This window comes from Plodia interpunctella, chromosome 12 (assembly GCF_027563975.2).
Source record: "Plodia interpunctella isolate USDA-ARS_2022_Savannah chromosome 12, ilPloInte3.2, whole genome shotgun sequence".
NCBI classification, from domain to species: Eukaryota; Metazoa; Arthropoda; class Insecta; order Lepidoptera; family Pyralidae; genus Plodia; species Plodia interpunctella.
Window position 1 is genome coordinate 3,890,177 of NC_071305.1, and position 26,855 is coordinate 3,917,031.

General features: G+C 36.7%; 2 protein-coding genes and 1 non-coding gene across 7 annotated transcripts; 1 reads left to right on the plus strand and 2 right to left on the minus strand.

Annotated features, from left to right (window-relative positions):
- The first annotated feature begins 1,255 nt into the window (after positions 1–1,255).
- LOC128674127 (uncharacterized protein) lies at positions 1,256–10,180 on the plus strand. Of its 2 annotated transcripts, none has more exons than XM_053752482.2 (3): positions 1,256–2,461; positions 3,651–3,776; positions 4,912–10,180. In XM_053752482.2, the coding sequence occupies exons 1-3, from the start codon at positions 1,439–1,441 to the stop codon at positions 4,987–4,989; spliced, it is 1,227 nt and encodes a 408-aa protein (XP_053608457.1). In that variant the 5' UTR covers positions 1,256–1,438; the 3' UTR covers positions 4,990–10,180. The 2 variants fall into 2 exon arrangements, with proteins under 2 accessions (XP_053608457.1, XP_053608458.1); XM_053752483.2 differs by having other exon boundaries at positions 1,264–2,461; positions 4,915–10,180.
- On the minus strand, positions 7,929–26,524 carry LOC128674126 (uncharacterized protein). Of its 4 annotated transcripts, none has more exons than XM_053752479.1 (23): positions 25,779–26,524; positions 25,388–25,681; positions 25,015–25,128; positions 24,438–24,817; positions 24,079–24,209; positions 23,622–23,873; positions 23,186–23,298; positions 22,542–22,729; positions 19,169–19,285; positions 18,652–18,864; positions 17,950–18,096; positions 17,408–17,522; positions 16,225–16,929; positions 15,701–15,790; positions 15,383–15,472; positions 14,900–14,975; positions 14,554–14,621; positions 13,524–14,390; positions 12,718–12,888; positions 12,280–12,358; positions 11,911–11,966; positions 11,243–11,293; positions 7,929–10,419 (listed from the first exon to the last, which is right to left on the minus strand). In XM_053752479.1, the coding sequence occupies exons 1-23, from the start codon at positions 26,208–26,210 to the stop codon at positions 10,336–10,338; spliced, it is 4,833 nt and encodes a 1,610-aa protein (XP_053608454.1). In that variant the 5' UTR covers positions 26,211–26,524; the 3' UTR covers positions 7,929–10,335. The 4 variants fall into 4 exon arrangements, with proteins under 4 accessions (XP_053608454.1, XP_053608453.1, XP_053608456.1 ...); XM_053752478.1 differs by having other exon boundaries at positions 7,929–10,422; XM_053752481.1 differs by lacking the exon at positions 11,243–11,293.
- On the minus strand, positions 11,609–11,682 carry TRNAI-AAU (transfer RNA isoleucine (anticodon AAU)). Its single transcript has one exon. It is a non-coding gene; the product is annotated as a tRNA-Ile (tRNA).
- Positions 26,525–26,855: the final 331 nt, after the last annotated feature.

The window sequence follows — 26,855 nt, forward strand, 5'->3', positions numbered from 1 at the left end:
CAGCTATTTGCACTGTCTGTGCAATACCTAACTTATCAAACAATGAAATCCTTGTAACAAAATCGTATCAAATTGGTTCTGAACTAGAATATCATTTAGTTGGTGCGTTATAGTTTCTTTATCACTAACTCATCTGTATCTGTAATATAATTACCATACGCGTGAGAAGAAAAATTCTACGTCTGTGAACAACTTGTACACAGTAAGATTTGGCTTGTTCTCTACTGAAGAAATGTTGCTGTACTTATTTATATATATAGTTACATCCTTTAATAGAAAACCACCGAATAGGTATACAGCGTACATATACCTTTGCTTAATTTTGATCCTTTGATGCATTTCGTTACGACAACCTTTTAAAAAGAGAAGCTTTGACTGAATCTTCTTCATTATTTATTTAAATATTTTTTACATTTTTGACTACCAAATAAACTATAGGTATTACAAAAGTCGGACTAATGCTAAAAGCATCCTCAACTAATCAACCTTTAGGATAGAAAGAAAATAATAGTAAGGTACTTACTTATATTAGCTGTACTATGTGACTAGTAACTAGAATGAGTCAGTAACATACATTTGCTCAACAAGCTCATATATAAGTAGCTATCTGAATCACTGTGACATCCAGAAAACCTGTTCTCCATGACTAAACATTGAAATGAACAAGTACCTAAAGTGTAAGTGTATATAAAATAATTAACACATTAATTATTATCCTGTATTGTCGACAAACAAACACGACATCAAAATAGTCAATTATGAAAACGTACTACTAACATCTAACATAGGTATACGACTCTACTTCAGCTACGTTGTGTCATAAGTCTTTCCTATATTTTCGAATAAATAGAAGCTATTTTTATTTTCTGAATTACTTAATTCGTGAAATCTCTATTCCCAGAGGTTAAATTAGGTACTTAATTTCAAATTATGATAGAATAACACAACAGTATTTTTGAATTTAAAACGATATTAAATAAATTGAATGAAAGAAAAAAAGTTATAACACTTAGCAGCAATGACATTTTATTTATAACATACGGATATTTTCACGCTTAAAGTGAGTAAAACCAACACCTATTTGACGAGGCAGGCATTGTAGTTAATGGGCCCTTGATGTTATTGTTATTGTCGTGTGATGAAGCATAGGAGCCGGCATCTAAGTCATAACCTCAAAGATTTACGTAGTGTAGCCACCGCGCGAGGGGAGCGCGCAGCCGCTCAATGTTGTCGCGCCTGCGCAGAACCACCCTCCACAGAAAACGACCAGACAACGCTGCACAAAGCAAGAGAAACCGCGATGTCTCGCACGGTCTGTCCTCAATGTTAAGCAACCGCGATCACGAGACGAACATTTTTTGGTTTCGGTAAACACGAGCATGTGATAAGATTGTCCGCTTAAAGTGATATTTCTACGTGATATTTAGAATCTGCCAATATGTACAAGACAGTGAGGCACGGAGAGAACAGTCTCCAGTACACCATCCTTCCACAAACAGAGGAGGTGCTCAACAATAGCGGTTTGAAAGGCAAAGGCCGTGACTACAGTCCATCTATTCATGTCCGACGATCTCGCAGGAGATCTACAGTAAAATATGTTTTGCTGATAATTTTTGGAATAATAGTTGCTCTTGCACTGGCTTCTGTGCCGCTATATGTAATGAATGGAGCATTATACTCCCGAAAAAACCAGCAAGACAATCATGAAGTCGTAACTTCTGCTCCTCTTGCGCCTACCGGTCGCGAATTAGCGAAGTCAAGAAAAAAGGAATTGAAAGTTTCTCCAGCTGTTATATCGTCATTCGATTTAAAACCTGAAGCTAGTACAACTACACCATCAACGACCACAAAATCTCCAACAACTCCTTCCACGGTGACCAGTGACAGAGTGACACTAGCATGGACAATGCCACTATTCAGATCTTGGAAGAGTTTCACATCAACCACCATTAAACCCATTCCAACAGAAACGATCGAGTCCACTCGAGCTGTAACGCCAACCAGTCTCGTCCCTCTGCTCGATCGTTTCATGACGATGAAACCTTGGGAGAAAGAACTACTAAAAAGAGTCACTGTCAGTCCAGAGCCGATAACATTGCGCAACTTGTACAGATATTATTCTCGTTCCTACCCAGAAAGAGTGGAACCGAAAAGTACCAAGCGATTTGATGATATTGTGATTACAACGAAAGGAACGACGACCAGGACTCCAGTAACGACGGAATTCACAACTAGTGAAAGATCAGTAGTAATAAGTGAAAATTTGAAGGATGCAATTCTTTCCGTGGACGATGATGACGATTTGAAGGAGTCTTTGGAAGTGGATGAAGTGTTTTCGTTACCGTCGTCAGCATCGGCAGGGTCTGATGCAGACGAGGTGACAGTGGCTAAGACCGGTGGGGCGGAGTGGTACGGAGCGCGGTGGCCATTCGTTGACACTTCCTCGTACTTCCAATGGACGGTGAGCTATGACTAATATTGTATAACTCGGCAACAGTTCAGTAATGTAACAACGCTGCAGTGCTTGCTCCAATAATTGTGTACCTACCTAAATTAACTTTTATGAAAGCGTAATAACTGCAATTAGCTAAAATAAACTACGAAAGTGTCCTTACGCGCACGCTTTATACAGTCCATATATATATGAACCTTAATACTTATTAAGTATTTCCTGGTTAGACGCCAACACAAGCACCAGAACAGAAGGGTGATCGGTCTTTGGTCGATTTCACCGATTCCCCGAAGGCCTTAATATCTTAACTTTGATTCAAATGGAATTTCGCAAAGTACTTATTATAACTTTAAGAGTTCCGTGCCAGGGTTTTACCCCCGAAGGGATATCGAGATGAAAATTAGGTACCATGTCAGAATTTTAGGAGCCGGTTGGGTAGTTGCGAAGATTAGGTACCTAAATATTATACTTATAAATTGTGCCTCTACACATCTTATACACACAAACTATAAAAACTTCCACTTTATAATAAATGTAGATAAAATGGATTGAAGCATTACAACCTAATATAAATTTTAAGGAATCTAAATTTATTGAGCTTACAATCGGAAAACACGCATGAGTCATCTCAGTCTATGCTTATTCACTGCGACTTCCTGAAAACTTGCTTATTAACTAACTTCCAAAAGAAGGATTGGATTGATGTGAAAGTATATGATATACTTACCTAATGAAAGTAAAGTCATTACTATTACCAAGAGTATAATAAAACCCAAGGTTTGACGTACATCTGGTACCACGGACCCCGCGTGCTATATGATAATAATAATAGTTATCGATGGAAGCATTTATCGTAAAAAAGAGATAGCCCAGCCAAATTCGTAAATATTTCTTATTAAAATCCTGTCATACTCATATGTACAATATAGGTACCAAAACTGGAGTCACATTTTTTGAAGTCGCGGAAAATCTCCATGTCTGACGGCAGTGATACAACTAGTAAAATAAATATGAGTTCTGCTCAGATCAGAATCCTCGTAGGTTTGTTGACTTGACGACCTACTTTGATTTTCGTGTAAAACACTTGTTTATATTTATAATAGATGCGAATAATCGTAAGCGACTCCTGTACCTTTTCGCGTGGAACATCACATTAGAAAATCTTCGTTAAGAAGAAAATATGTTCTGGTGTTTTCAGGGCTACTCTCCTGGGGACAACCTGTTACTGCCGCTGCTGGTGGCGGCGCTATCCTCTGTAGCGCTGGTGCTGCTCCTCGCGCTAGCCGTTCGCCGCAAGAGGAGCCACGTCTCCGCGCAGCTCGGGGTAATGTTAGCTCTCTCTCACACTCTCCGTTAGCTGTGTACGGACAGAGTCAACCTGCTGCCTGTTGGTGGAGGCTCTGTCTTCAGTAACGCTTGTGTTGCCCCTCGAGTGGACGGCTACCACCGCATAAGTACGTAACCACATTACTCGCTGTCTCCTGTTGGCTGATAACCAATGGCAAAAAAATTTAGTTCGTCAAAAATTTATTTTCTTCACTTTCTTGACAGACTGTACAGATTCTGTTTAGTGTATAAACTTATGCTATATTGCTTCATCTGTTTTATCAGGCATTACTAGAAAAAACTAGAAAGCTATGTCCTGTAGAATAAAAACATTTCGTAATGAAAGATGTTAACCTTTAAATAAATTTTACTTGCGACAATACCTTTTAGCCTCATATAAATGAAAACTTCAACTACTTTAATGTGCCTATTACGTATCCACGCTATTTAGGTAGGTACTTTCTTTAATTCTGTACCATTAACCTGACCGACGCAATCAAAAGTGAGTAATGTTATGACTCAGCAAGTCAATAAATAGGCGACTTTATTTTATTCACCACAACTTGGGGACGGTTTCATCTATCGATGACAGCAGAGTCCATAAAATTCCAATTTTATGATTTTACCTGAAATTAAGAGAATAGTAAAATCGGGAAATAAAATTTGTAGGAAAAGAGCAGGAAGCTGTAACATTTCACATAAAATGCCATAGAAATTGGAACAAACCTTATTTTCTTCCTTAGATATTCGTATCTAAGACATTCATATATTTAGCAAGGAAAGTACCTACGCTTTTAGTACTCGTAAGATTTTCTGTCATAATTTTGCAGATCAAAGTCCTCATTAATGGCGCGCACGTGATCACCGCATGGCTGACTACTGCTCTGACTAAAAGTGCTGCGTTATGTCGATACGAACGATAAGCGTGCGAATAGTCTTATGTATACTATATTTATTTATTTATTTATTTATTTATTTATTAGGATGCCGCAAACGGTATATAAGGTTTGCGGCATCTTTATAAATAAATAAATAGTATAGGAAAAGAATAGTAGGCAGGACACTAGGCAATCAGAAAAAGGCTGAGATGTGAATTTAATTTTATTAAAGGCTAACAAGTTCCTTTGTTCCAGAAGTTGACCTCCGAATTGCAGGCGGAGGACAACACCAACCTGCTGACTGCCGAGAACCCGGATGAAACTGAAGAGTGAACTCACACTGCCCGCTTATATAGCTTGTTCAAATATTCAAATAACTGCAAACGCCTTATGTGCGCCTGGTGTTACGGATCGGCTCAATTGAAACATAGCTTGTTATCGCTAGAATTAGCTAGCATTAGACTACAGAACATTGATTGATTGAACAGACAAGTGGAAATGGAAAGTTTTATCGTACTAAAAAGTGTTTGGTTGGAATGTTTACATGAACTTAGTGTGATATTCAAGTTATGATATGTAAACTAAAGTAAAATCAGCTGCGAAATCCCGAAGCTCAGGGTCCACGTAAAAAATAAACCTTTAAATTTTGAAGGTTTGGCTGTGATTTTACAATGCTGTTGCCTATCAGCTGTTAAGTTTTATTATCCCAGTCGGCTCGTATGATGTGAAATGGAATGGTCCTATGCTAAGGCTTGAACCATACACCAATCGCCGGGAACCAAAACTGAGTCACATGAAAGAACTGGACCACCTGCACGCACATTAGGCATTCGAAGCACCTTATAATAATTTTGGGCGCCATAGTGTAGCTCTAAAAAGCAACCCTCTTTAGAGGAACCTAATTCTTCTAATAGGTACCGATCTCACCGTTCAAAATTTTCAGTGCCTATTAATTTGTATATAAAATACGGTTCGCGAACGCTTGCAACGCTCGTTCAGAGATACGATATAAATGTAGGTAAGTAAGTATATTTTGTAAACACACTAGAGATTCGACTGTAATTAGGTAACGTCAAATGCCAAAATTGCTAGAAATTATTTTTGTTACAAATTTAATGTACAATTTATGCATTTGCCGTAGCAATGAGGCGTGCGATTAGGAATAGTAGTGCCCTAACGAGCTTGCTAATTTATTTTATTACTGAGATATTGCAAATTATGGTCAATCATGGCACGTCACATGTATTGGATAAGAATATTACATGCACAATATATAATATTTACTCATTAGTTTGTCGACAGTATAAAAGTTGCAGTTAGAAATACTGAATTAGAATTGTTGCATATGATGGACGAGAATTGACATAGCTTGACCATATTCATTATAGCGACTAATAGCACCACCGTTTTCATTTACATGATTTGTTTTTGAATTCTACAAATACAACACAATTTTTGTATGAATTAATATAAAAAATAGAAGAATGTCGATTTAATAATATAAAATTCAACAATATAATAACACATTTTTACAAATAACGAAACAATTATACTACGAAAAATCATGTGCCACGGTGCAGAGCCATGAAGCTGATTTTCAGTGACACAAAATAATTGGGTATACAAATCTTTCACCACGTCAAAGTCATTAAAGTAGCAGCCTTATTCAGAATCCTTCCCCTGGTCGCCATTTAAAAATCTAGTCTTTATTTTAATTTCCCAGGGGTTTTACACGTAGGGCGTCACGAGTCTGCCTGTTACTATATCATATCTCTGAAATTTGACTGTATGACTCGTCAGTATTAGTCGAACCCTGTGGTATTAAACATATGCGTTTTTTTCATCTACTATATTATATAGAATAGGATAAGGTGAAATATCAATCTCTGTGTAATATTGTACTATGTGTTTTGACGTCACGTTTTATTATAAATTGCACGCCTTACATCGCCGAGTATGGAATTAATTGACAAAGTTCTAGTTTTTATAATTGTATGCTTCTTCATCGGAATAAAGCGTGGTCATATTTAATATTGGTAAACAATTATACATACACTACACATTAATTAAAATAGCGAGTCAGGCGTGCACATTTTTTTTTCAAAATACTTTGAACTTAGTGTATAATTATCATATATATACTTAATAATTTTGATTGATTTAAATAGGAATAAGACTGATATAAAGTTGGGTCGTTACTGATTCATAAATGTGATAAAGTAACGTTCAATTTTATTTAAATAGTTATTGTCACATCCATTTAAACTGTAACTTTGTTTTTTTTTTATTATTATTTTAGAAAACATTAACTTTAAATGTGTATGTACTTACCTATAAGTTCACCAAGAGAATTTCAGATTGAGTGTAATATGGTATTATTATGTGACAATAATTATTTAGGTGTTAAAATGTATTTTTATGTAACGGCACTATTAGTTTCAAATGATATTGATACTGGATTGGCAGATATGTACTGACTTCAATAACTATGCATATTATGTAACTTAATAATGATTTAATGTGTGTACAACCAAATGTAGCTGATGGCGAGGGTCTATATTAAACCAAATTGAACTCGCTGTAGTTTATGAAAAAATACAAGAGCCTGAGACAGTGAGTTCATAATCGTGTCTAAATTGTATTATTATTAAACCATTTACATACGATTTTGATTTAACATTTCGAGTCGTCCTGGTTTTTATAGTGTTTCTAAACAGCAGCGAATGTTTAATATTGCTAGTTATTTATTAAAAAATGTGATACCTATTGTTGTATCTGTATTCCCCTGTAGAAGGAATTGTATGACTGTATGTTATCACCGACCCATCGAAGGCCAACCAATGTGTTTCCATCTCTTAGCGCTGTAATGTATAAGAGAGATGCACACTCGTTTGCATTCGTTAGCTCGGTACTGAAGTAGCACGAGACCGCAGTCACACGAAAGCTTTACTTGTGTGATGACGGTCTTATTTTTAAAAGAAGTATTTGTAAAGCCATGAACCATTAAATGCTAGATATTTATAGCACTTCGACTTGTATCAATAGTGGTTAAGTTTTTTAGCTTTTGTGGAAAATAGTTTTGTGAAAGCCTCAAGCGGTGTGATTATTTTATATTGCTGTTAACACCACATTGTACATAATTATGGAAATAAATTATGTTTCCCACCTTATATTATAGAGTTTTTCAGTTCCTTCCACAGACGTAAAACGTTAGATTGGAGCCCAAGGTCCGTTTGACATTTAATTGAGTAATCACAAATAAAACTCATATCTTATTATCAATTGACTTATATTTTCATGTGATAATCAGACCTATCAAACAAACATTTGAAACATAAGAGGTTGATTCTTCATTTGTAACCAAAGTACGAAAATTTTTCTGCATATAACAATTATACAGCGGTATTTATCCGGCATCAATTGGGTAGTTTCCAAAATGCCGAACAGTCGAAACAAAAATATCTACAACATTAGTATGAAATGAACTTATGACGTCATCACTTTGAAAGTCAAGTGGCGTAAAGTAGTATTAATATAAAAACAATAAATAAACATGATCAATTAATATGACATAATTTTGTTAATAGGAAACAGCCCAAATGAAGCATAATGCGGAGCTGTGTAAAAATTTCTGAAACAATAATTCTCTATCCTTCGCTTTACTTGCCAATTCGACTGGGTAAAAAATTAAATGTATTATAAATGTATGAAGATGTTTTTCGCGCTTTAAACACAAACCTACATAATATATTATATAAACGAGGCTTAGCACGAACCTTTTTTATTTAAGGTTGCTGACGTTTCAAAACGGACTGGCAGTCGCCATGGTCGTAGCCAGACTGGAGTAGGTATTTGCAGGGTGAAATGAACATTAAATAAAAAAGGTTCATGTTAAGTCCCGATAATATGTGTAGTTATGTGTATTAAAATAATCACACGATAATAAAATGTCACTTTAATCGATCAGTTTTTATTAATTACGAGAATTACTGTTTTTCGGTCTCTTTAAAGTATATTAGAAATACTTTTTGACTTTAAAATCCGTGACATCACAATACATTACTGTCATACAAGCTTCATATAAAATTATGTTTTTGACAATAGAAAAAAGTATCTGATTTGACTAATTGGAGAATAACCAATTGTACCTTCAAATGTTTCTTGCAGTTGCAGAGACCTTTCAAGTACTTTAAATATCGTTGAGGCTGAAATTCCTTACAAAGGTTGATGAAACCAAACTGGAAAGGAGTCAAATTGATGTTATTTTATTTACACAGTATAAGTACTTCACTTCAGTTCATCCATTCGGCATAATCTGGTTTAAATAACGCCTACATAAAATTACCTATAGTATTACAAAGTAAAATTAAATTATGATACAGAAAATGTTATAAAGAACAACAGATGTATAAATATTGCCTCCATATTCTATAACGTTCCATTGCATGTTAGTATATCTCGTTAGTTACAGAATGACGTAACTGCACATAACGTATATAATAGTTGTGTATACAAAAACCCCGTCACATTTAACAGTATACGTAATGCATTTTAGAAGCTCATGTATGAGTATCAAACAAAAATTATTATGTTTGCGTATTATAACTAACAAATGTTGTCAAAGATAAGTTCTTGTATATGTGTTTAAGGTCCTACCACTTAACACATTTTTATCAATTTCTGTTATTTATTATCAAAAGATAAAAAGATGATCTTAACAATTTATTCTACATAGTGTAGTCAATTGTGACTACATATAATGTAAAATATATAACACTAATGAAATCATTTGTCTGGTGTAGCCAAATTTGTCAAGATTTTTCACTAAGAAATAAAATAAATTAATAAAAATGTGATTGCGGCGCTAGTGTGCGCGAAAGTAACGCCTTGTGTAAACTTATATTTATCGCCCATATTCTTGAATAAAATAAAAGCGACATCTGAATATAGGAAGTTTAAACAAATTTCGTGCATATATTGAAACATATAACTTACGTTTAGATAGTACAACACAAATCCTAACAAATAAAATTATAATGCTTGTTTTTTTTTTACAAAATATAGAAAATAAACTTAGAACCGTTTTGAACGACTGTCTAAAAATAAAATTATGTCATAGAACTAAAGTACATATCTACATAATTTATAAATCCCGTGGTTATTGTTGGCACCGCTAAGTCCGAACAAACAATACTGTCTTTGTACATTTTCAGGAATTCTAAAAAAATACTGAGCCTCCTTCGAAATTAAGTCAAAAATTTAAATTAAACATCCGTTTCCGACTTCAGTCATGTATATTATTTTGGCTAGATAAAAACCATTGGCTGATAATTATTTACTTACTCGAAGAAAACTCACATCTGTCTATAAAGCCTTGGTACTTTCTATATAATACATTATTCCCGGTACTATTTCAAAGAAAAGAGATTTAATCAGATACCAAGTCAAAAATTATTATCAATTATATCAATGCATGTGAGACTGTAAAGTGTGAAAAGAGACCTACTTTACAATTTTAATTTTGTGCTCTATTCACACATTTAACGTATCATCCGAATGGACAAGATCCGTACACAAACTTATTCACGGACCAAATATAGAGACACGGTGTGTCAACTTGTGCACGGCAACACTGTCAGTTGCAGACCACTTTATGAGAGAAGGCGTATGGAATCTGAGTCACTGCGGCGGGAGCGCGGGCCGCAGTATCCGCGCCAGCACGTGGCGGCCGCCCACCAGCTTCAGCTGCTGCCCGTCCAGCGGCTGCTGCGATACAACAGATAGTCGCAGTTAATTTCACATGTAAACGTCAAGCGTGAAGTCAATGCTTGCTTTGCAAAACGTGATGTTTAAACGTGAAATTAACGTCTGAAACAGATTTCGAACCATTAGTATGGTAATGAAAAAGACTTCAACGTAATTTTGTCTAAGATTCTGTTGATTTTGTTTATGAATAAGGGTAGGTAAAGATAATATTATTATTATATTTCGCTCAGCACCCCTTACCTGAGTTAAAAACAAATAAGTGCTGTATTCATTCATACAAATTTCATATTGCACTGCATGCTGCGTTATGTAGCATTTAACAATGCCTTCTATTCTTGAGACCATACAGTACAGACAATAGCAAGCTATAATATTTTTAAGTACACATTTTCAGGCAATTTACTTAGTGATAGGAATAAATGGAGAGAATCCGGAACAAGCTTGTTACAATATTATCATCATAATGGACATAATCACAATCAAGATATGATAAAGTGTATTAAGACAGAAAATTTGCAATAACTCAGAAATAGCATTTTTATTTAAAGATAACGAAAATAGAATGGAAAGATCAGACACCGCGCATGTTAAATATATCAAATATACGTTACTTTTTTAAACGTTAATTTTCTATCACACTGTCTAGCGCCAATATGAACACCACAAACCATATTAATAATTACAATATATATATATATTTCGTTTATAAACCCAATACCACTATTTTACTTGTCAAAATCCATGCAAGATATTATTTGCAAGTACTTCAAACTACATTCACACACCAAACCTCCGTGCTATGGGTTGTGTAAAAAATCACCTGTTGTATTTTAATTCCTTGCGCGAGCTTAACCTGTTGTATTGGATTTACCTAAAATATAACGATTGTTTAAAATTTCGTATTTTTTCTTTGACATTCCGATAAATTTAGTAGAAATTAAAAATCATGGTTATACCTATATACCATAGTGTAGTATAGTGTATGTTTAATCACACGCTTGAGAGATATGTCATTGTCGGCAAAATGAAGTCTTGGATAAAGAAATCTTATTCATTATCCATCTATTTCAAAATGATCACAATGCTGTATATTATAGAAAATTTTCAATTTGTATTTTATACCGAGGAGCCAACCATGATGTTAAAGAAAGAAATAACATTTTATACAAAAAATAAAATAATTTAGTGGCCCATGAGGGGATCGAACCCGCGACCTTCGCGTTATTAGCACGACGCTCTAACCAACTGAGCTAATGGGCCGATGACTACGGTCGGCGAAACACATGACTGAGTTTTGTGACTACGTAATCTATATATCGGAATAAAATTATATTTATAAATTCAATAAACTTATCTATATTACGGGATAAGTTAGCGGTGTTAAATACCGAATACGACATTTTTTATTAAAATAGTGTAGTCAACTCGCCAATCAAAATATATTAATAAGGTATTGATTACATATTTGAAGCTTAAATTAATTTTTACCTGTTGCAATTTGAGAACGGGCGTTGATGTGGTGGGCGTTGTTACTGCTTGTCCACCTGAAATTATTGTATGAAATATTCCATACACAACCCAAAACAACACATGTAATCATAGTAGGTAGTTGACAATGTCAGAGAATTTTAAAAAAATATGTATAATCTATGCGTACATAGGGACGGGCAGAAAACGGGGAGCGACTTGTTTATACTAAGTTAAATTTAAACAATCCATAATAATGTTATTTGTGTGTCAGTTTGTCCCTTTTTTGGGTCATAGTGGATTGGATTGATATGACATAAGATACTTTTTACTGCAGTCACGAGCCGTGGATAGCTGCTACCAATTTAGTTAGTTATTTTTATAACTCACCAATATTACTTAAAACTATAGTCTGTGTGGGATTGGCGCCGCCGGTGGAAGTCACGCGAATAGCTGTGCCATCTCCTTGCTGTAAAAAAATAAAGTTTTAATCCTTAACAGAGTCGTTAAATAGGTAAATAAATTAACCATTACATTTTTATTTCGACATCAAAGCATATAACAAAATTTTACTTGCAATGTGTATGTTCCTTATGATCAACCCGGTTATTCATAAAATTTGACATTGACAGAACGAGACAAAACAGACTTTAGCATAAAGTATAATCAAATAAATATAAAAAGTAATATCTTTTTTACGAATAACAGGATGAGTGGCCAGTTAAATTAGTAATACTTCCGCTTATTCTACAGAGTTGAAATTTTATAAGTGTCGGACGACGGAGGAAGAAATCGGGAAAACGCTCAGGCTAGAGAGAGATGGGTCACCTGTAGAATGATGTCGTGGAGCGGTTTAGCGGCGGTCAGCAGCAGCGGGCGCGCGCCCGCCAGCAGCCGCACGCCGCGGTTGTTGCGCGCCTGCAGCTGCAGCTGCTGCAGTTGCTGCAGCGCCGGCGGCCGGCTGCCGCCCACTACGCCCTCCAGGGATATCATTTGACCCTGGATAAATTGATGAACAAAGTTTGAAGAATCTTCATGGTTTAAATAGCGAAAAGCAGTGGTATCTTTAGCACGGGCAAATAAATATTTGTGCTTGTTGATCATAGACATTTGTTTGCGGTTCTGGGTGTGCTGTGCTCGTTTCGACAGAACGACTTAGTGGGATCCAATTCTTCAAGTCAATTATTAGCATTCTACAAAAGGGAAATAAGTAAACATTAAATAAAAAGAAGTCTAATTTTAATTCTTCTCCATACTAAAATTTGTTATGATCTTAACTGTGATCTGATCTTAACTATTTGGCTGTTATCATAATAAGTAGAGATAACAATGTATAATAATAGTTTTAGGTTTTTATTTTTAATCCTAATCCACTATCATATCCCACTAACATCATGCAATTTTGGATGTGAATATGTTTGTCACTCAATCACGCAAATCGGGTTTCAATGCAATTTGGCACATGGGTATAATATAATACCCAAAAACCACTACAACAGTGAAGCCGTGTTAATATTTCATGAGAAAAATACTGGGTACATTCCAATGAAAATTGAAAATGAAAGACAAAATAACTCAATCACATTCACTGCTGGATTGGAGAGTACCCAAGGAACATTTAGTACATTACTAACCTGAGCATTAGTCAGCAACTTAGCAACGATAGGCTGAGTCGGCTTGTCTCCCGTTGTCTGAGTTCTCACCACTTGCGACACAGACTTGGCAGTTTGATTCGCCAACTGCACCGTTTGCCCACTCGCCAACTGTATCGTTTGCCCACTAGACAACTGAACAGTTTGCCCAGATAACTGCAGCGTTTGCCCACTGGGCAACTGCACTGTTTGCCCACCAGCCAACTGCACTGTTTGTCCCCCAATTTGAACTGTTTGCGAACCTAATTGAGCACTAGGAATTTGAACACTTTGATTGGCTAATTGCACATTCGACCCTAACTGAACAGTTTGCACATTTCCACTACTCAACTGCACCGTTTGACCACTGGGTAATTGAACACTTTGTGAAGGTAAAACACTTTGACTAGCGACTTGTACGCTCTGACCACTGGGCAGTTTCACCGTGTGTCCGGTTAGTTGAACACTTTGTCCAGCTAACTGCACTGTTTGGCCGCCAATTTGGACCGTTTGTCTGGCCAATTGGACGGTTGATACGGGGATTTGGGATTTTATTGTAGGGGAGGATTGGAGGGTTCGGGGAGTGGTTTTCACGTTAGCTGTGGATATTGGTCTGACGACTTGCGGGGACGCTAATTGAACGGTTTGTCCACTCGGTAACCTGACGCTATGAGTGGGTAGTTGTAAGGACGATAGTTGTAGAGTATGTCCGGAGGACAACTGGACCGTTTGTCCCCCGGGCAAGTGGACCGTTTGGTTGGCGGCGAGTTGGACAGTTCGTCCGCCGGCCAACTGGACCGTGCGAGTTGCTACTGATGACGTCACTGCTGTTGGCACACTGCTTACTACTGCTGTCGCGTTTGAGGCGCTCTGGACAAATTATATTATCTGGTTTTAACAATTTCTTACTTAACTCAAGTAAAAATACGAACAAGTATAAACTTAGATCAATTTATTTGTATGATTTAAGATTTATAAGTCATAGTAAATTATGTAATGAATGAAACTGAAATCAGAATAAAGTTTTACAAACCTGCTGTGCTATTGAAGTGACAGACGTATTTGCAATCGATGTCCGTTTCTTGTTAACAACAGTAGTTCCTGTCAAAAACAAATTGATTTGACACATGAGTTTTATATTCGAATTGACTTGATAGAAATTACCTTATCGTGAATAAGAGTTTAGTTTTCGTAAAAAAATTAAATAGTATGATATGAACGTAACGGTGTCTTAATGTAGCCAGTTACAGATTGTAACTTCTTTATCATCGATCTTTCAAACTACGCAATGGATTTTGATGTGGGTATTTTTTAAACAGATAAGAGTGATATAATTTATAATGATTCGAAAGTGAGTCGGATCGGCTCTCGGCACCCACCGTGCTGCAGCAGCGCGGCGGGGGACAGCAGCGACTTGCCCGCGCCCGCCGCGCGCCCGGCAACGCCCGCCAGCTCCTGCGCACACATTACATGCAACATAAATCACGTACATCAATGAATAAATACAATCAAATCTTTGTATTCGTTTCTTCTCATGTATTTTTATAATGCACCCATCATTACTACAATTCTCTGTCTATGAAGTTACACCTATATTTTAAAGTCAGTTCAAAATAAAATATCTGTAAATAACTTTCCTTTTTATTGGAAATCCATTAAATACATTCAATGGATTTGAACAAAGCACTATTTAATTAATCTATTTTAATAATTACGTACGTATTAATATCACTGTGATTCAAAAGCGCAACCTTGACAAATAAATTGAATTGCCAACATCATTTTCTTACAATAGTAATTTAGTGTACAATATTTTTACATACAATTTTATTCACTATTAATAAGGAAAATCAAATAAATACCTGAACTTGCGTGTTGGGGGCAGACGCGGCGGTGACTGTGGTCTGAATGGCCGGCGGCCTGAGCAGCAACGACCGAGTGCCTTGCACCACCTACGTATAAAAGGATATTACCACTTACTTTTAAACGTTAGCTTTAGTCTTATTTTGATGAAGAATCTCAATCATATTTAAGTAAAGAAAAAATGGGAAAAAAGTTGGATGATAATTGCCGTGGTGAGGACCCTCTCTACCCAGGATAAAATCTGATGAGATTTCGCCCGAACTGTACAACAAAAGCGAATAGGCAAATATATATTATTTTTGTTTTATATAACTAACCTTATTTAGAGTTTGTGGAGCAGCAACAGTAACAGTCGGCACCACAGTTGGCGTTACCACTGGTCGACTTGGCACACTTGTTGCAATAGTCTGAATGAAACACAAACTGAATATTAAACTCATTTTATCGATAATATATATAAATAGTTTTTTTACCTCGGCGTATATCTTGTCAAAAATTACTAACAAAATTGTTTTTATAACAAAGGAAAATTCAGAGTAATATGCGCATATTACCAAAGTAGAAAATCCGGAATATTACGCACAGAACGCGATCTGACAAATCATATCATCCAGAGATACAATTGCAAGCCATGTGCGAAAGATTATTGTCAAAATAATAAAAAAGAGTAAAAAAAGCAACATTTCCTGTGTTTTTTAAATACCATAAAATAGATTATTTAATTGCACTTGAAAATTATATACAGGAGGAAGGAGGATATATTGGATAGAAGTATTCTGTGATGTGACATATTTTTTAAAAGCTTTTATTTAACTTGCAATGTATGTTTAAATCTGTTTACCTGAGGTGGTGCCGTTTCAACTTTCTGCAGCGGTCTTTGTTTGATCAGAGGCGACTTGTGCGGCGCGGTGATCACGGGCAACGACTTCGACACGGCAGTCACCTGACTCTGACTCGTCGGCGCCACCGGCCTCACCTGCGCCTTCACCACCTGAACGGCAGTCTTCACCACTTGAGTCACTGTCGTTTTTGGCGATTGACTCGGTTTTGCGACGGTTTGTTTCGGCGGAACAGGTTTTGTTGCTGGTTTTTGCACGTTGGTTTTTGTAACTGTAATTGACAGTTTCGGAGTGGCCTGTTTTGGGGATTGGGTGACCGTAGACGGTTTAGGGGAAGGAGGTGGTTTGACTTGTGGAGTTTTCGCTTGGGCAGTTTGTTTTTGCGCCGCTTTCACCGTTTGCAAGGCTTGTTTCGCTTGATTTAGCAAGTTCGCTTGTTTTACTGATTGCGTCATGAGATTTGGTTTCGGGGTTTGTTTAGCTGGGGTTTTGGTCTTTTGGGGGGGTATTGCGACTAGTTTTCCTTTCGGTTTTGTCGGTGGGGTGTTCGATGGTGTTATCTTTCCCTGGCTAGCTTGGGCCTGCATTAGCAGTTGCGCTGAAGAGAGGTGCGGCACGGAGGTGACTGCGGTTGTATCGTCGACATCCACGTCGCTATCTGACGCGTTTTCAACCACTTCTTCTACGGAGCCTATTTCTAATTCCATCTGGAAGTTTAAATTATCATGGAAGTAAATATGATACATAAAAATATGTCAGGTACATACATACCTCTTTATTATAACAGCATCGTACGTCTATGTATATTACAAGTTATTTCAAAATTAATGATCGGACGAAAAGACTTGTTTGCATGTTCTGTGTGCGATTTCATAAGAACAGCTCTATATATTACTAGAAACCCGTCCCGACTTCGCTCGGGTAAAAACTATAATAAAAAAGTAGCTTATGTTACTCTTGAAGGCTTCGTCTGTCTCTGTGCCAAATTTTATCAAAGCGGTGTGTCTATTAATTTACAAACAAAAACACAAATCTTTTCTCTTTATAATATTAGTAAAGAGTATTGTAACATATCCATAACCATCCTTGTTATAGATATGTTACAATAATTGAAAATTGTCGATGATTTTTTCCCGCTTAACTGAAATTTAAGATATTGATTAAATAAAAAGAAATAAACGTTACCTGTGGTTGCGGGACACACAGTGACGTCACAGTGGACACTGCCGCGGGACTGGCGGGGACAGCCGTTTTCGCGCGCCCGCGTGTCCCGCTTAGCTTATTCCAGTCTTCTTCGCTCCTAGATATTAAAAACAAAATAGTATTACAACTAAAAGCGAGATTTCTTATTTATTTGTTCGTTCTGTTCACAATATCTACTCAATCAATCTCCTTGAATTATGAAATATAAAATTCTAACACTTCCATCACTTTTTGAGGTGGCAATATTTGTTAAATGTAATGCTCATCATCTGCATCATCATCGGGATAATTATAGACTATATGTTTACACTCTTCTAATACGGCATCAATCAGTAAAAGTATTGTATAAATTCACGCGGGTAAAAATATATAAGTCCAGCGGCATATGTCAAAGTGAAAAGTCAAAGCATATTCAGAATTAGGGTTTTTTCACATGCTTTGTTCACTTCATTTCACTTTGTTGTTGTTATGATGATGACAAAATTCTAGAAGTTATTAATTTAGGAATTGATTTATTTTCTTACCTATGCCTATACAAATAGGTCCAAATGGCAGTCCGTTGGTCGTATTTGACGACCGGATCACGCTTGGCGGAATGCAGCCGGTCCAATGTGGAAGACACAGCAGATAATAGCGCTTGGTCGCTACACGGCGTTATCCATTGAGACATCCTGATAACACCACAAACAAATATGAAGAGAACATTGATCATATTAATAATTAAAGAGAAAAATTATTTATCTTTCAAATCGTCTATATTCTCAATTTATAAATCTAGAGTTTGATTGTTTGATATACATCAATTTTAAGCCTATGGTAATTTCATATAATTGTGGGTAGTGCTTGAATTGCCGGCTACGGTGGTAGCCATGTATTGTAGAAATAGACAACTCTCGATGACAGCAGATGAGCAGACAAGACAGTATTAGCAAAGATTTGTGATGTTGCATGATTGGTTTACGTACATAAATTATACAATCCTATCCAAACTAATATTATAAATGCGAGAGTAAGTTTGTTTGTTACCTTTTCAGTTTATCTACTCAACCAATATTCTTTAAATTACGCATATATGTAGTCTAAAGCATGGAGAAGAACATAGGGTACCTTTCCATCTGAAAAAATAGCTGTTCCCGTAGAAAAATAACGCGGCGGGCGAAGCCGCAGGCAAAAGTTAGTAAATCGTACAATAACATAATAAACATGCAAGGCAGAGGGACACTAACTTGAGCAGCGTGAGTATGTCGTGCCTGGTGCCCTCTCCGTTGGGCAAGCGGGCGACGGCGTCGCGCAGCAGCGCGGGCAGCGTGGCGGCGCGCGGCCGCGCGGGCGACAGCGCACCGCCGCCCGCGCCCCCCACACCGCCAGCGCCGCCCGCGCCCCCCGCACCGCCCGCGCCCCACAGCGACCGCACCATCGGACCTACCACCGACCGGTAGCTGCGATACGAATACGAATACGTACGTGTTTTATAAAGAATTAGAATTTATAAGTGACTCGCACAAGGTTGAATCACACACAGTCAAGATTCTATCACGGTTTAATTAAGATGTAATTCATGTAAACAACGAAATCAAAACTCGACTGGATTGTTTCTTTTAGACTCAATTTGCAGATGTCTAGTTGAGATTATGAATAAAACTAGAAATGTAGCTAAAATATCCAATGTATAGATGCGCAAAATAAATTAAGGTAAACTTGGACAGTGGTGAAACAGACAAGAGCTAGTTAAAAAAACCTCACCCATGCTGCACGTATGTGAATGGTTTGGCCGCCGCAGCGAAGCGTTTCCTCTCTTGAGCTCTGAACTCGGCTAGTTCTGCCGCTGTAGGCGACCGCACCACCCACGATGTCGGATGTCTAAAGAAAAAGAAAAACACTCATATCAATCAATCAATCAACATAATAACACGAAAGTGAAGCATATAATTATAACACATACATAATTATTAAATAAATATTGCTACACTCACGACAATCACTCTTTAATTCTACACATTTGATCTACACAAATATAAGTTTAAGTACATAATAAGATTGAAAGATATTGAAAGTACCTCCTCATCGGATTGAAAAAAAAATCACCAGTGTATAGACGGTACCTTCAAATGTGTATTACACATAAACATTTATATATTCGCCATATTAACGCAAATATTTAACTTATTAACAAGTTCAGCAGGTAGAAAATAGTCTTCCAAAGTTGATACATATCAGAGTAGTTTAAACATTTTGCGAAAGATACTTTGTAATAAATGATTCTAATGGAGGAGTTGTTGTATGGCATGCATGTAGGAAACAATATAAATAAATAAATCTTACCAATATAATATAATACAATACAACATTGCACATTCCACAAAAACATTCCAAATAAGTATCTAAGAAATCAATACTTATACCGTCCAGGACAGAACGCATAATAAAAAGTTATAAAAATCCTAACACTGCAAATTTGATAAAACCAAATGAGTCATGTTTGCTTCTTATAAAAACAGTTCAACAATTTATACCAGTGTAGAAATTGTACAATACACACAAATAAAAATGTCAGCATTATAACTTGAACAAATGTAGATGTCTTCTTTTGAACTGCAGATACATGTTGACGACGAGAGATATAAGATTCTCTATTTCTCCAAATTGCCTTTAGACACATGCTAAGGCAGATTGGAGAAATGGAAAAGCTTACGTCTTTGGATCCGTACATCCTCTTCTTATCTGAAAAATATTCAATTACATATATGCGTAAAGTTATAGTTGTTTTATCCTTTTTTTTAGACATGTTGGGGAAGAAAAATATACGATTAGCTACTTCTCCAATATGACTTTAGAAACATGCTAAGGCAAATTGGGGAAATGGGAAAGCCTTGATCATATCTGAAATCAGATATTAACTCAAACTAGCATAATCATCATCACGAAATAATAATAGTAAAGTAATATTCCATAAAATGGCAAATCTCTGAACTGGCGACCGTAAAAAAATCACATGCAAACGTTTTACAATCACCTATGACAGTACACACCCTGGGTACTGGAAGTATTATATAATCTGTGCCCTGGGTATACATTGACAGAATAGTTGTCTTAGGAAGTAGCAGATGTTGTACAATGTAGTAAAATATAGTCCCTTTATAAATCAAACATTATATTTTTTAAGCGTATGTGAGTAGACTTGAAGAAATTATAAGGTTCACGTCTTTACTTCTTTTTATTCTCTCTTGGTATTCGAATATCGTTGCCTCGTGGAGGGAGACGAGATTCTCTATTTCTCCAAATTGCCTTTAGACATATGCTAAGGCAGATTGGAGAAATTGAGAAGCAACGTCCGTCTTCTTAGCATCCTCTTGGTATCCGAATATAGCTGTTATCTCGTGGAGGGAGACGAGATTCTCTATTTCTCCAAATTGCCTTTAGACATATGCTAAGGCAGATTGGAGAAATTGAGAAGCAACGTCATTCTTCTTAGCATCCTCTTGGTATCCGAATATAGCTGTTATCTCGTGGAGGGAGACGAGATTCTCTATTTTTCCAAATTGCCTTTAGACATATGCTAAGGCAGATTGGAGAAATTGAGAAGCAACGTCCGTCTTCTTAGCATCCTCTTGGTATCCGAATATAGCTGTTATCTCGTGGAGGGAGACGAGATTCTCTATTTTTCCAAATTGCCTTTAGACATATGCTAAGGCAGATTGGAGAAATTGAAAAGCAACGTCCGTCTTCTTAGCATCCTCTTGGTATCCGAATATAGCTGTTATCTTGTGGAGTGAGACGAGATTCTCTATTTTTCCTAATTGCCTTTAGAGATATGCTAAGGCAGATTGGAGAAATTGAGAAGCAACGTCCGTCTTCTTAGCATCCTCTTGGTATCCGAATATAGCTGTTATCTCGTGAAGGGAGACGAGATTCTCTATTTTTCCAAATTGCCTTTAGACATATGCTAAGGCAGATTGGAGAAATTGAAAAGCAACGTCCGTCTTCTTAGCATCCTCTTGGTATCCGAATATAGCTGTTATCTCGTGGAGGGAGACGAGATTCTCTATTTTTCCAAATTGCCTTTAGACATATGCTAAGGCAGATTGGAGAAATTGAGAAGCAACGTCCGTCTTCTTAGCATCCTCTTGGTATCCGAATATAGCTGTTATCTCGTGGAGGGAGACGAGATTCTCTATTTTTCCAAATTGCCTTTAGACATATGCTAAGGCAGATTGGAGAAATGGAGAAGCTAACATCTTTGGCATTATAATCCGCCTTTCTTCTGTTTTTGTGCTCTTCTGACACCACCCCTCTTTGCTGATTTCTTGACAGGCCAGGAATTGGGTATTTTCTGATGAAAAATTTTTTTACACGTTGTCGACGAGAGATATAAGATTGTCTATCTCTCCAATTTGCCTTTAGATACATACTAAAGGCAGATTGGAGAAATGGAAAAGCTTACGTCTTTGGATCCGTACATCCTCTTGGTCTCTTGGGAAATACTATATGTTACAAATAGTAGAATAAGGATTCTATATTTCTCAAATTTGTATTTAGCACACTTTTAAAATCAGATTGGAGAAACGGGTAAACTTAAGTCTTCGTTCTTAGAATCCTCTTTAACATTTGTAAAACGAACTTTATCGTCGAGATAGCAATCTCGACGATAAAGACGAGATTGTCTATTTCTCCAAATTACCTTTAGACATATGCTAAGGCAGATTGGATAAAGGGAGAAGCTGACGTCTTTCTTTTTTTTAACATCCTCTTGATGTTGCAATATCGTTGTTGCCTCGTGCAATGAGACTTGATTCTCTATTTCTCCAAATTGTCTTTAGACATATGTTAAGGCAGATTGGAGAAATGGAGAAGCTAACGTCTTTCTTCTTCTTAACATCCTCTTGATGTTGGAATATCGCTGTTGTCTCGTGGAGTGAGACGAGATTCTCTATTTCTCCAAATTGCCTTTAGACATATGCTAAGGCAGATTGGAGAAATTGAGAAGCAACGTCGTTTGGAAAACGTCTTCAATTCCTGGTACCTAAAAATAGCTGTAATCGCAAGCAGATGACTGATAGCTTATGATGGATGATGGTGGAATGAAACTAAGGAGTGTGTGATGTCGATAGGTACATACCTCGGGGGCGGGGGCTCGAGGGGCGCGGCGGGCGCGGAGGATGCGGCGGGCGCGGCGGGTGCGGCGGGTGCGGCGAGTGCGGCGGGCGCGGCGGGCGCGGGCGGCGGGTCGGCGGCGCGCAGCCAGCGCTCGCACAGGCGCGACAGGATCGCGTCGCAGTCGCGCCCCGCACCGATCCACTGGTACATCTGTTCATTTCCACGGAGTATGAGATACACACTAATATCACTATTTCATGAGGTTCATACTGTAGTTCGAAGACTTCGAGACAAAATGACTGAAGAAACTGCAAGACATTGCTTTTCGCTAAATCTCATGATTCTGACCAAGTACTCGTTTATTTTGTGAATTTCGTAACATAAAGTATCATATCTTTTCATATCACGGTTGTAATTGAAAAATTTCAAATAATAAATGAAATTCACAAATAATTACATAAGAGCCAAGAAATTAGAACAGACTTAAAGGCGGACAACAAAGTGACGCTATAAAGATTCAGTTTATACCTTTAGGTACATAATAGAAATAAGTCTGCCTTTGTGCATTTTATTTTTATTACTTTTGCATTTATAATATTAGTTAGGATTTTAGATTTTAAAAGTAGGGTTTTAAAAGTAGGGTAGTACTAACAGAAGTCAACTCACCTGAGTTTCGGACATAAACTGCAGATATGGCACAAAGTCGTCAGGGTGCGGCCCTCTCTCCCCCGCCAAAAAATCCAAAGCGGAGTCCAATTCTGCACACCAGTCATCTGACACTAAAATAAAGTAAAATAAAAATAAAAATATATGTCTCGTGGTTTATTTATGCTTGCGTGTCCCTAGGTAGATATTTTGTGGAAATTACTTAATAAATCGTTCTAATAATATTATGATATGAAGTAATGGGACTTTGCAATTCACATTACACTATGGTATTTTTAGCACCAGGCAACTTAAATTTGTGATGCGACCAACCAATCACATTTGCGGTTGTCACGCGTCACAATGGCGCAATGTGAATGGTTGGCTGCGTCTCACTGCGAAAAGATTCGATAGTGAGTCGTAAAGTCGACATTAATAAACATTTCATTATACTTACAGTTATACCAAGTATTAAGTGGAGCTATAGGAGACCTCATGACGGCCGCACATCTGGCGTGCAGCTGCTGCTTCGAAGCCCTGTGTGCAGCTCGCGCGGGGAACAAAGCTCGGACCAATGACAAGAAATTGGCATGAGTAGTCTCTGTCAGGGACTCATCTGTGTCTATCAACTGCTCCCCTATGCTCTCCGAATGTTCTGGCAGTACTTCCCCTGAGTCATCTGCTATTTCTACTGGCAGGGCCATCATATCTGTAATACATTTTTTCAACATCAACAACTTTTTAAATTAGTCTTGTAATGTCCTACCAAACCAGTTGTACATGTATCTTTCTTGTATTAAATTTATGTATTTATTTTCGTACAATAAAGTTATTACACGACCTAAGTCCAAATAGGAAACTGAATGAAAATTAATCTGAATTCAACAACTGTTGGTGAAGAATCTTGAACTTACCAATCCCATCCAAATCCTCAAGCTTTATAGGCACTGGTTGTAACATTCGAGATGCATTTTGCATGGCAAGCACAGGGTCAGGGGGCTCTTGTTTTACTACACTTTCCAATTTAGGCTCATTATAGTTTATACTGAAATAGAGAAAAAGAACTATTAAATTTTATTGTAATAAATGGGAGATATAATAATAAATAGAAATGGGAGAATGTGTTAATTTCTGTTTTTTTTTAATGTGGAGAGCTGAGTGACATCTAGACTGCTTCTTGCGGTCAACGGCAGCAGCAGCAGTATTTAATTTTATTATAATGATAAAACAATGATGAATATTTTTCCACATAAATAAAATAGGTAACACTAACTTTGTAGCATTAGGATATTTAACATCAACTTCTTGCTTAATATCATGGCTATCCAATAAGTTTTTAGAATGTTTCGGACTAGCAACCGGATCTACAAATGATGAACTTTCAGAATCCGATTCTTCTTGTTCACACTTTATCTTGATGTTTGGCAGTAAGGGCCTGTTTTCTGGGCCCTCTAATAACACTTCCTCCTTGACTTTTTTAGGTGCCTTAGTATCTGATTTAACTTTGTCTTTTTTGGGACCTCTTCGTAGTTTTTGCAAAGGTGTCTCTGCTTTTTGGCCTCCAAACATAAGCTTTTTAGCACCATTTACTAATGCCACCCTGGTTTTTATATCTTCTAATGTTATCCCTGTAGTGTTTAGTTCTGGATGGTTCTGTAATGACAAAAACGTAAAAATAATCATTTTCCTATTTGAGAACAAAAGAAAAAACATAGATGGTTTATATGACACAAACACCAAAACAAATTAAGGATAGAATCATGCCATATCTATTTCACAAACAAACTTTTAATATATCTTTTTTTATTCACTTCTTAAACCTGTTAGTTTAGTGCTTAAGAATTACTCACCTCTCTGTGTATTCTTCTCAATCTATGTGCTGATAAGATATTCTTAAGGCATTCTAAAGACGTTGCTTGAGAAGAGTCAGAGCCTAGAGTCCCTGATACATTGCCATCATTGCTCTGTAAGCACATATCATATATTAATAGTAAACTTGGAATAACACATAATTTTCATAATTTTATGAAAAATGCAGTCAAGTGCTTCCAACCATATTTAACCAATCTGTACTAAATGTTCTAACTTTTCAGTACAATGCAATTCAATTAATACAATTTAACTTTTACAAACTTTCTACTAGGTTTCTTAAATTAAAAACAATTCCCCATATTTACTATGCAAATAAACTGATTTGGTTAGAGTATCATTATGGTTAGTTACCTGTCCAGCAACAATTTGTTTTCTCTTTTTAGGTGTTAGCTCTGGAGGACCATTGGGATAATTTTCATCATCAGACTCATCGCCACCCACTTCTGAACGGATTGCAGCCAACTCTTCAAAGTACCTCTGCTGGGCTCTTACATGAACAGACTTGTAATTATTCTTTGATGATGGCTTCGGAGGCATTAAAGGTAATCGGGGTGTGGGCCCGGGCGGGGCTGCCTTGGCCACGGCTAACAATCTTTCTCTAGATATCAACACCTCTGGTAAAAGTTTGGCATAATATGATTTTAGCTGGAAATTTAAATAACATTAAATATTTGTTTACAAAATATAATTGAATAAATGTACGACCAGTATAATTGAATGAAACGAAATAAAATTAATGTACCTTATGCCTTTGCTGTTTGATACTGGCCTTTTTAAGAAATTTCCTCATCTTTGCTATGTCTGGTCTATAGTTACCTTGCTTAAGATTATTGTAAAAATTATCTAGAGGTGATGTGAAATGAAAGGGTTCATGATCAAATAACATTTTGACAGTTTTCTCTTTTTCTTCTTTTTCATTTTCAGAGAATTTAGGTAAATATTTCATCAACTGCTCTTTGTGATTGTCTTCCAATGCATCCCAAGTCTTCATGGAGAAAAATTCTCTGAAGATTGTATAATCTTCACAGAGCTCTTGAGGAATCTCGACGGATTGACCTAAGATGCGAACTGTTTCTAAGACTTCTTCCTCGCCCTCCGAACTCCCGCTCGAAGACTCGGAAGTGCTACTACTCGACGCACTCACACTTTGTTCACTATCCATTTTTTCTTCCATGGGGAAGAAAGTCAAAAGATCTGTTTGTACCCGAGTTGATAAACCTACGATTTTCACTCCTTTCTATACAGATTTTCCGCCTACTACATTGAGTTTTCGCTTGTTTTGTTCGTGTTTATGAAAAACCAAAGCACTGATAAAACAACACAATCGAATTGGGAGTCATGAAGTTTTTGTAATCAGCCGTCAAGTCTTGTCTAAAATAAAATGGAACTCGCACGCCAGAGCGCGGCGTTTCATACATACTATGCGCCAGAACGGCACATTACGAAGAGAAAATAGCTTGACAATCAAGAACAGCGACATTTTGCTACACGAGAATAGGATTTTAGAATAAAAAATGATTGTCTTTGATTATTTTTGGTCTATGCTAATAATGGTAGCAATCCACTGTACTTCGAAAACAGACATAGACAATCCCAAACACTGGTCGAGAACAAGCCCATTATTTTTTTACAGTGTTCGTTTAGTTTATGCAGCAGGATGTATTTTGACACGTTTTAAAAAATTAAAATAATTGTGATTTAAATCATGTCAAAATAATAAAATGAAACGGCGAAAAATAAAAATACAAAATATTATTTTCTTAAAAAAACTACAAATAAGAAAAAACGAAAAAAAATCCTACTCAACTGACTCTATTTG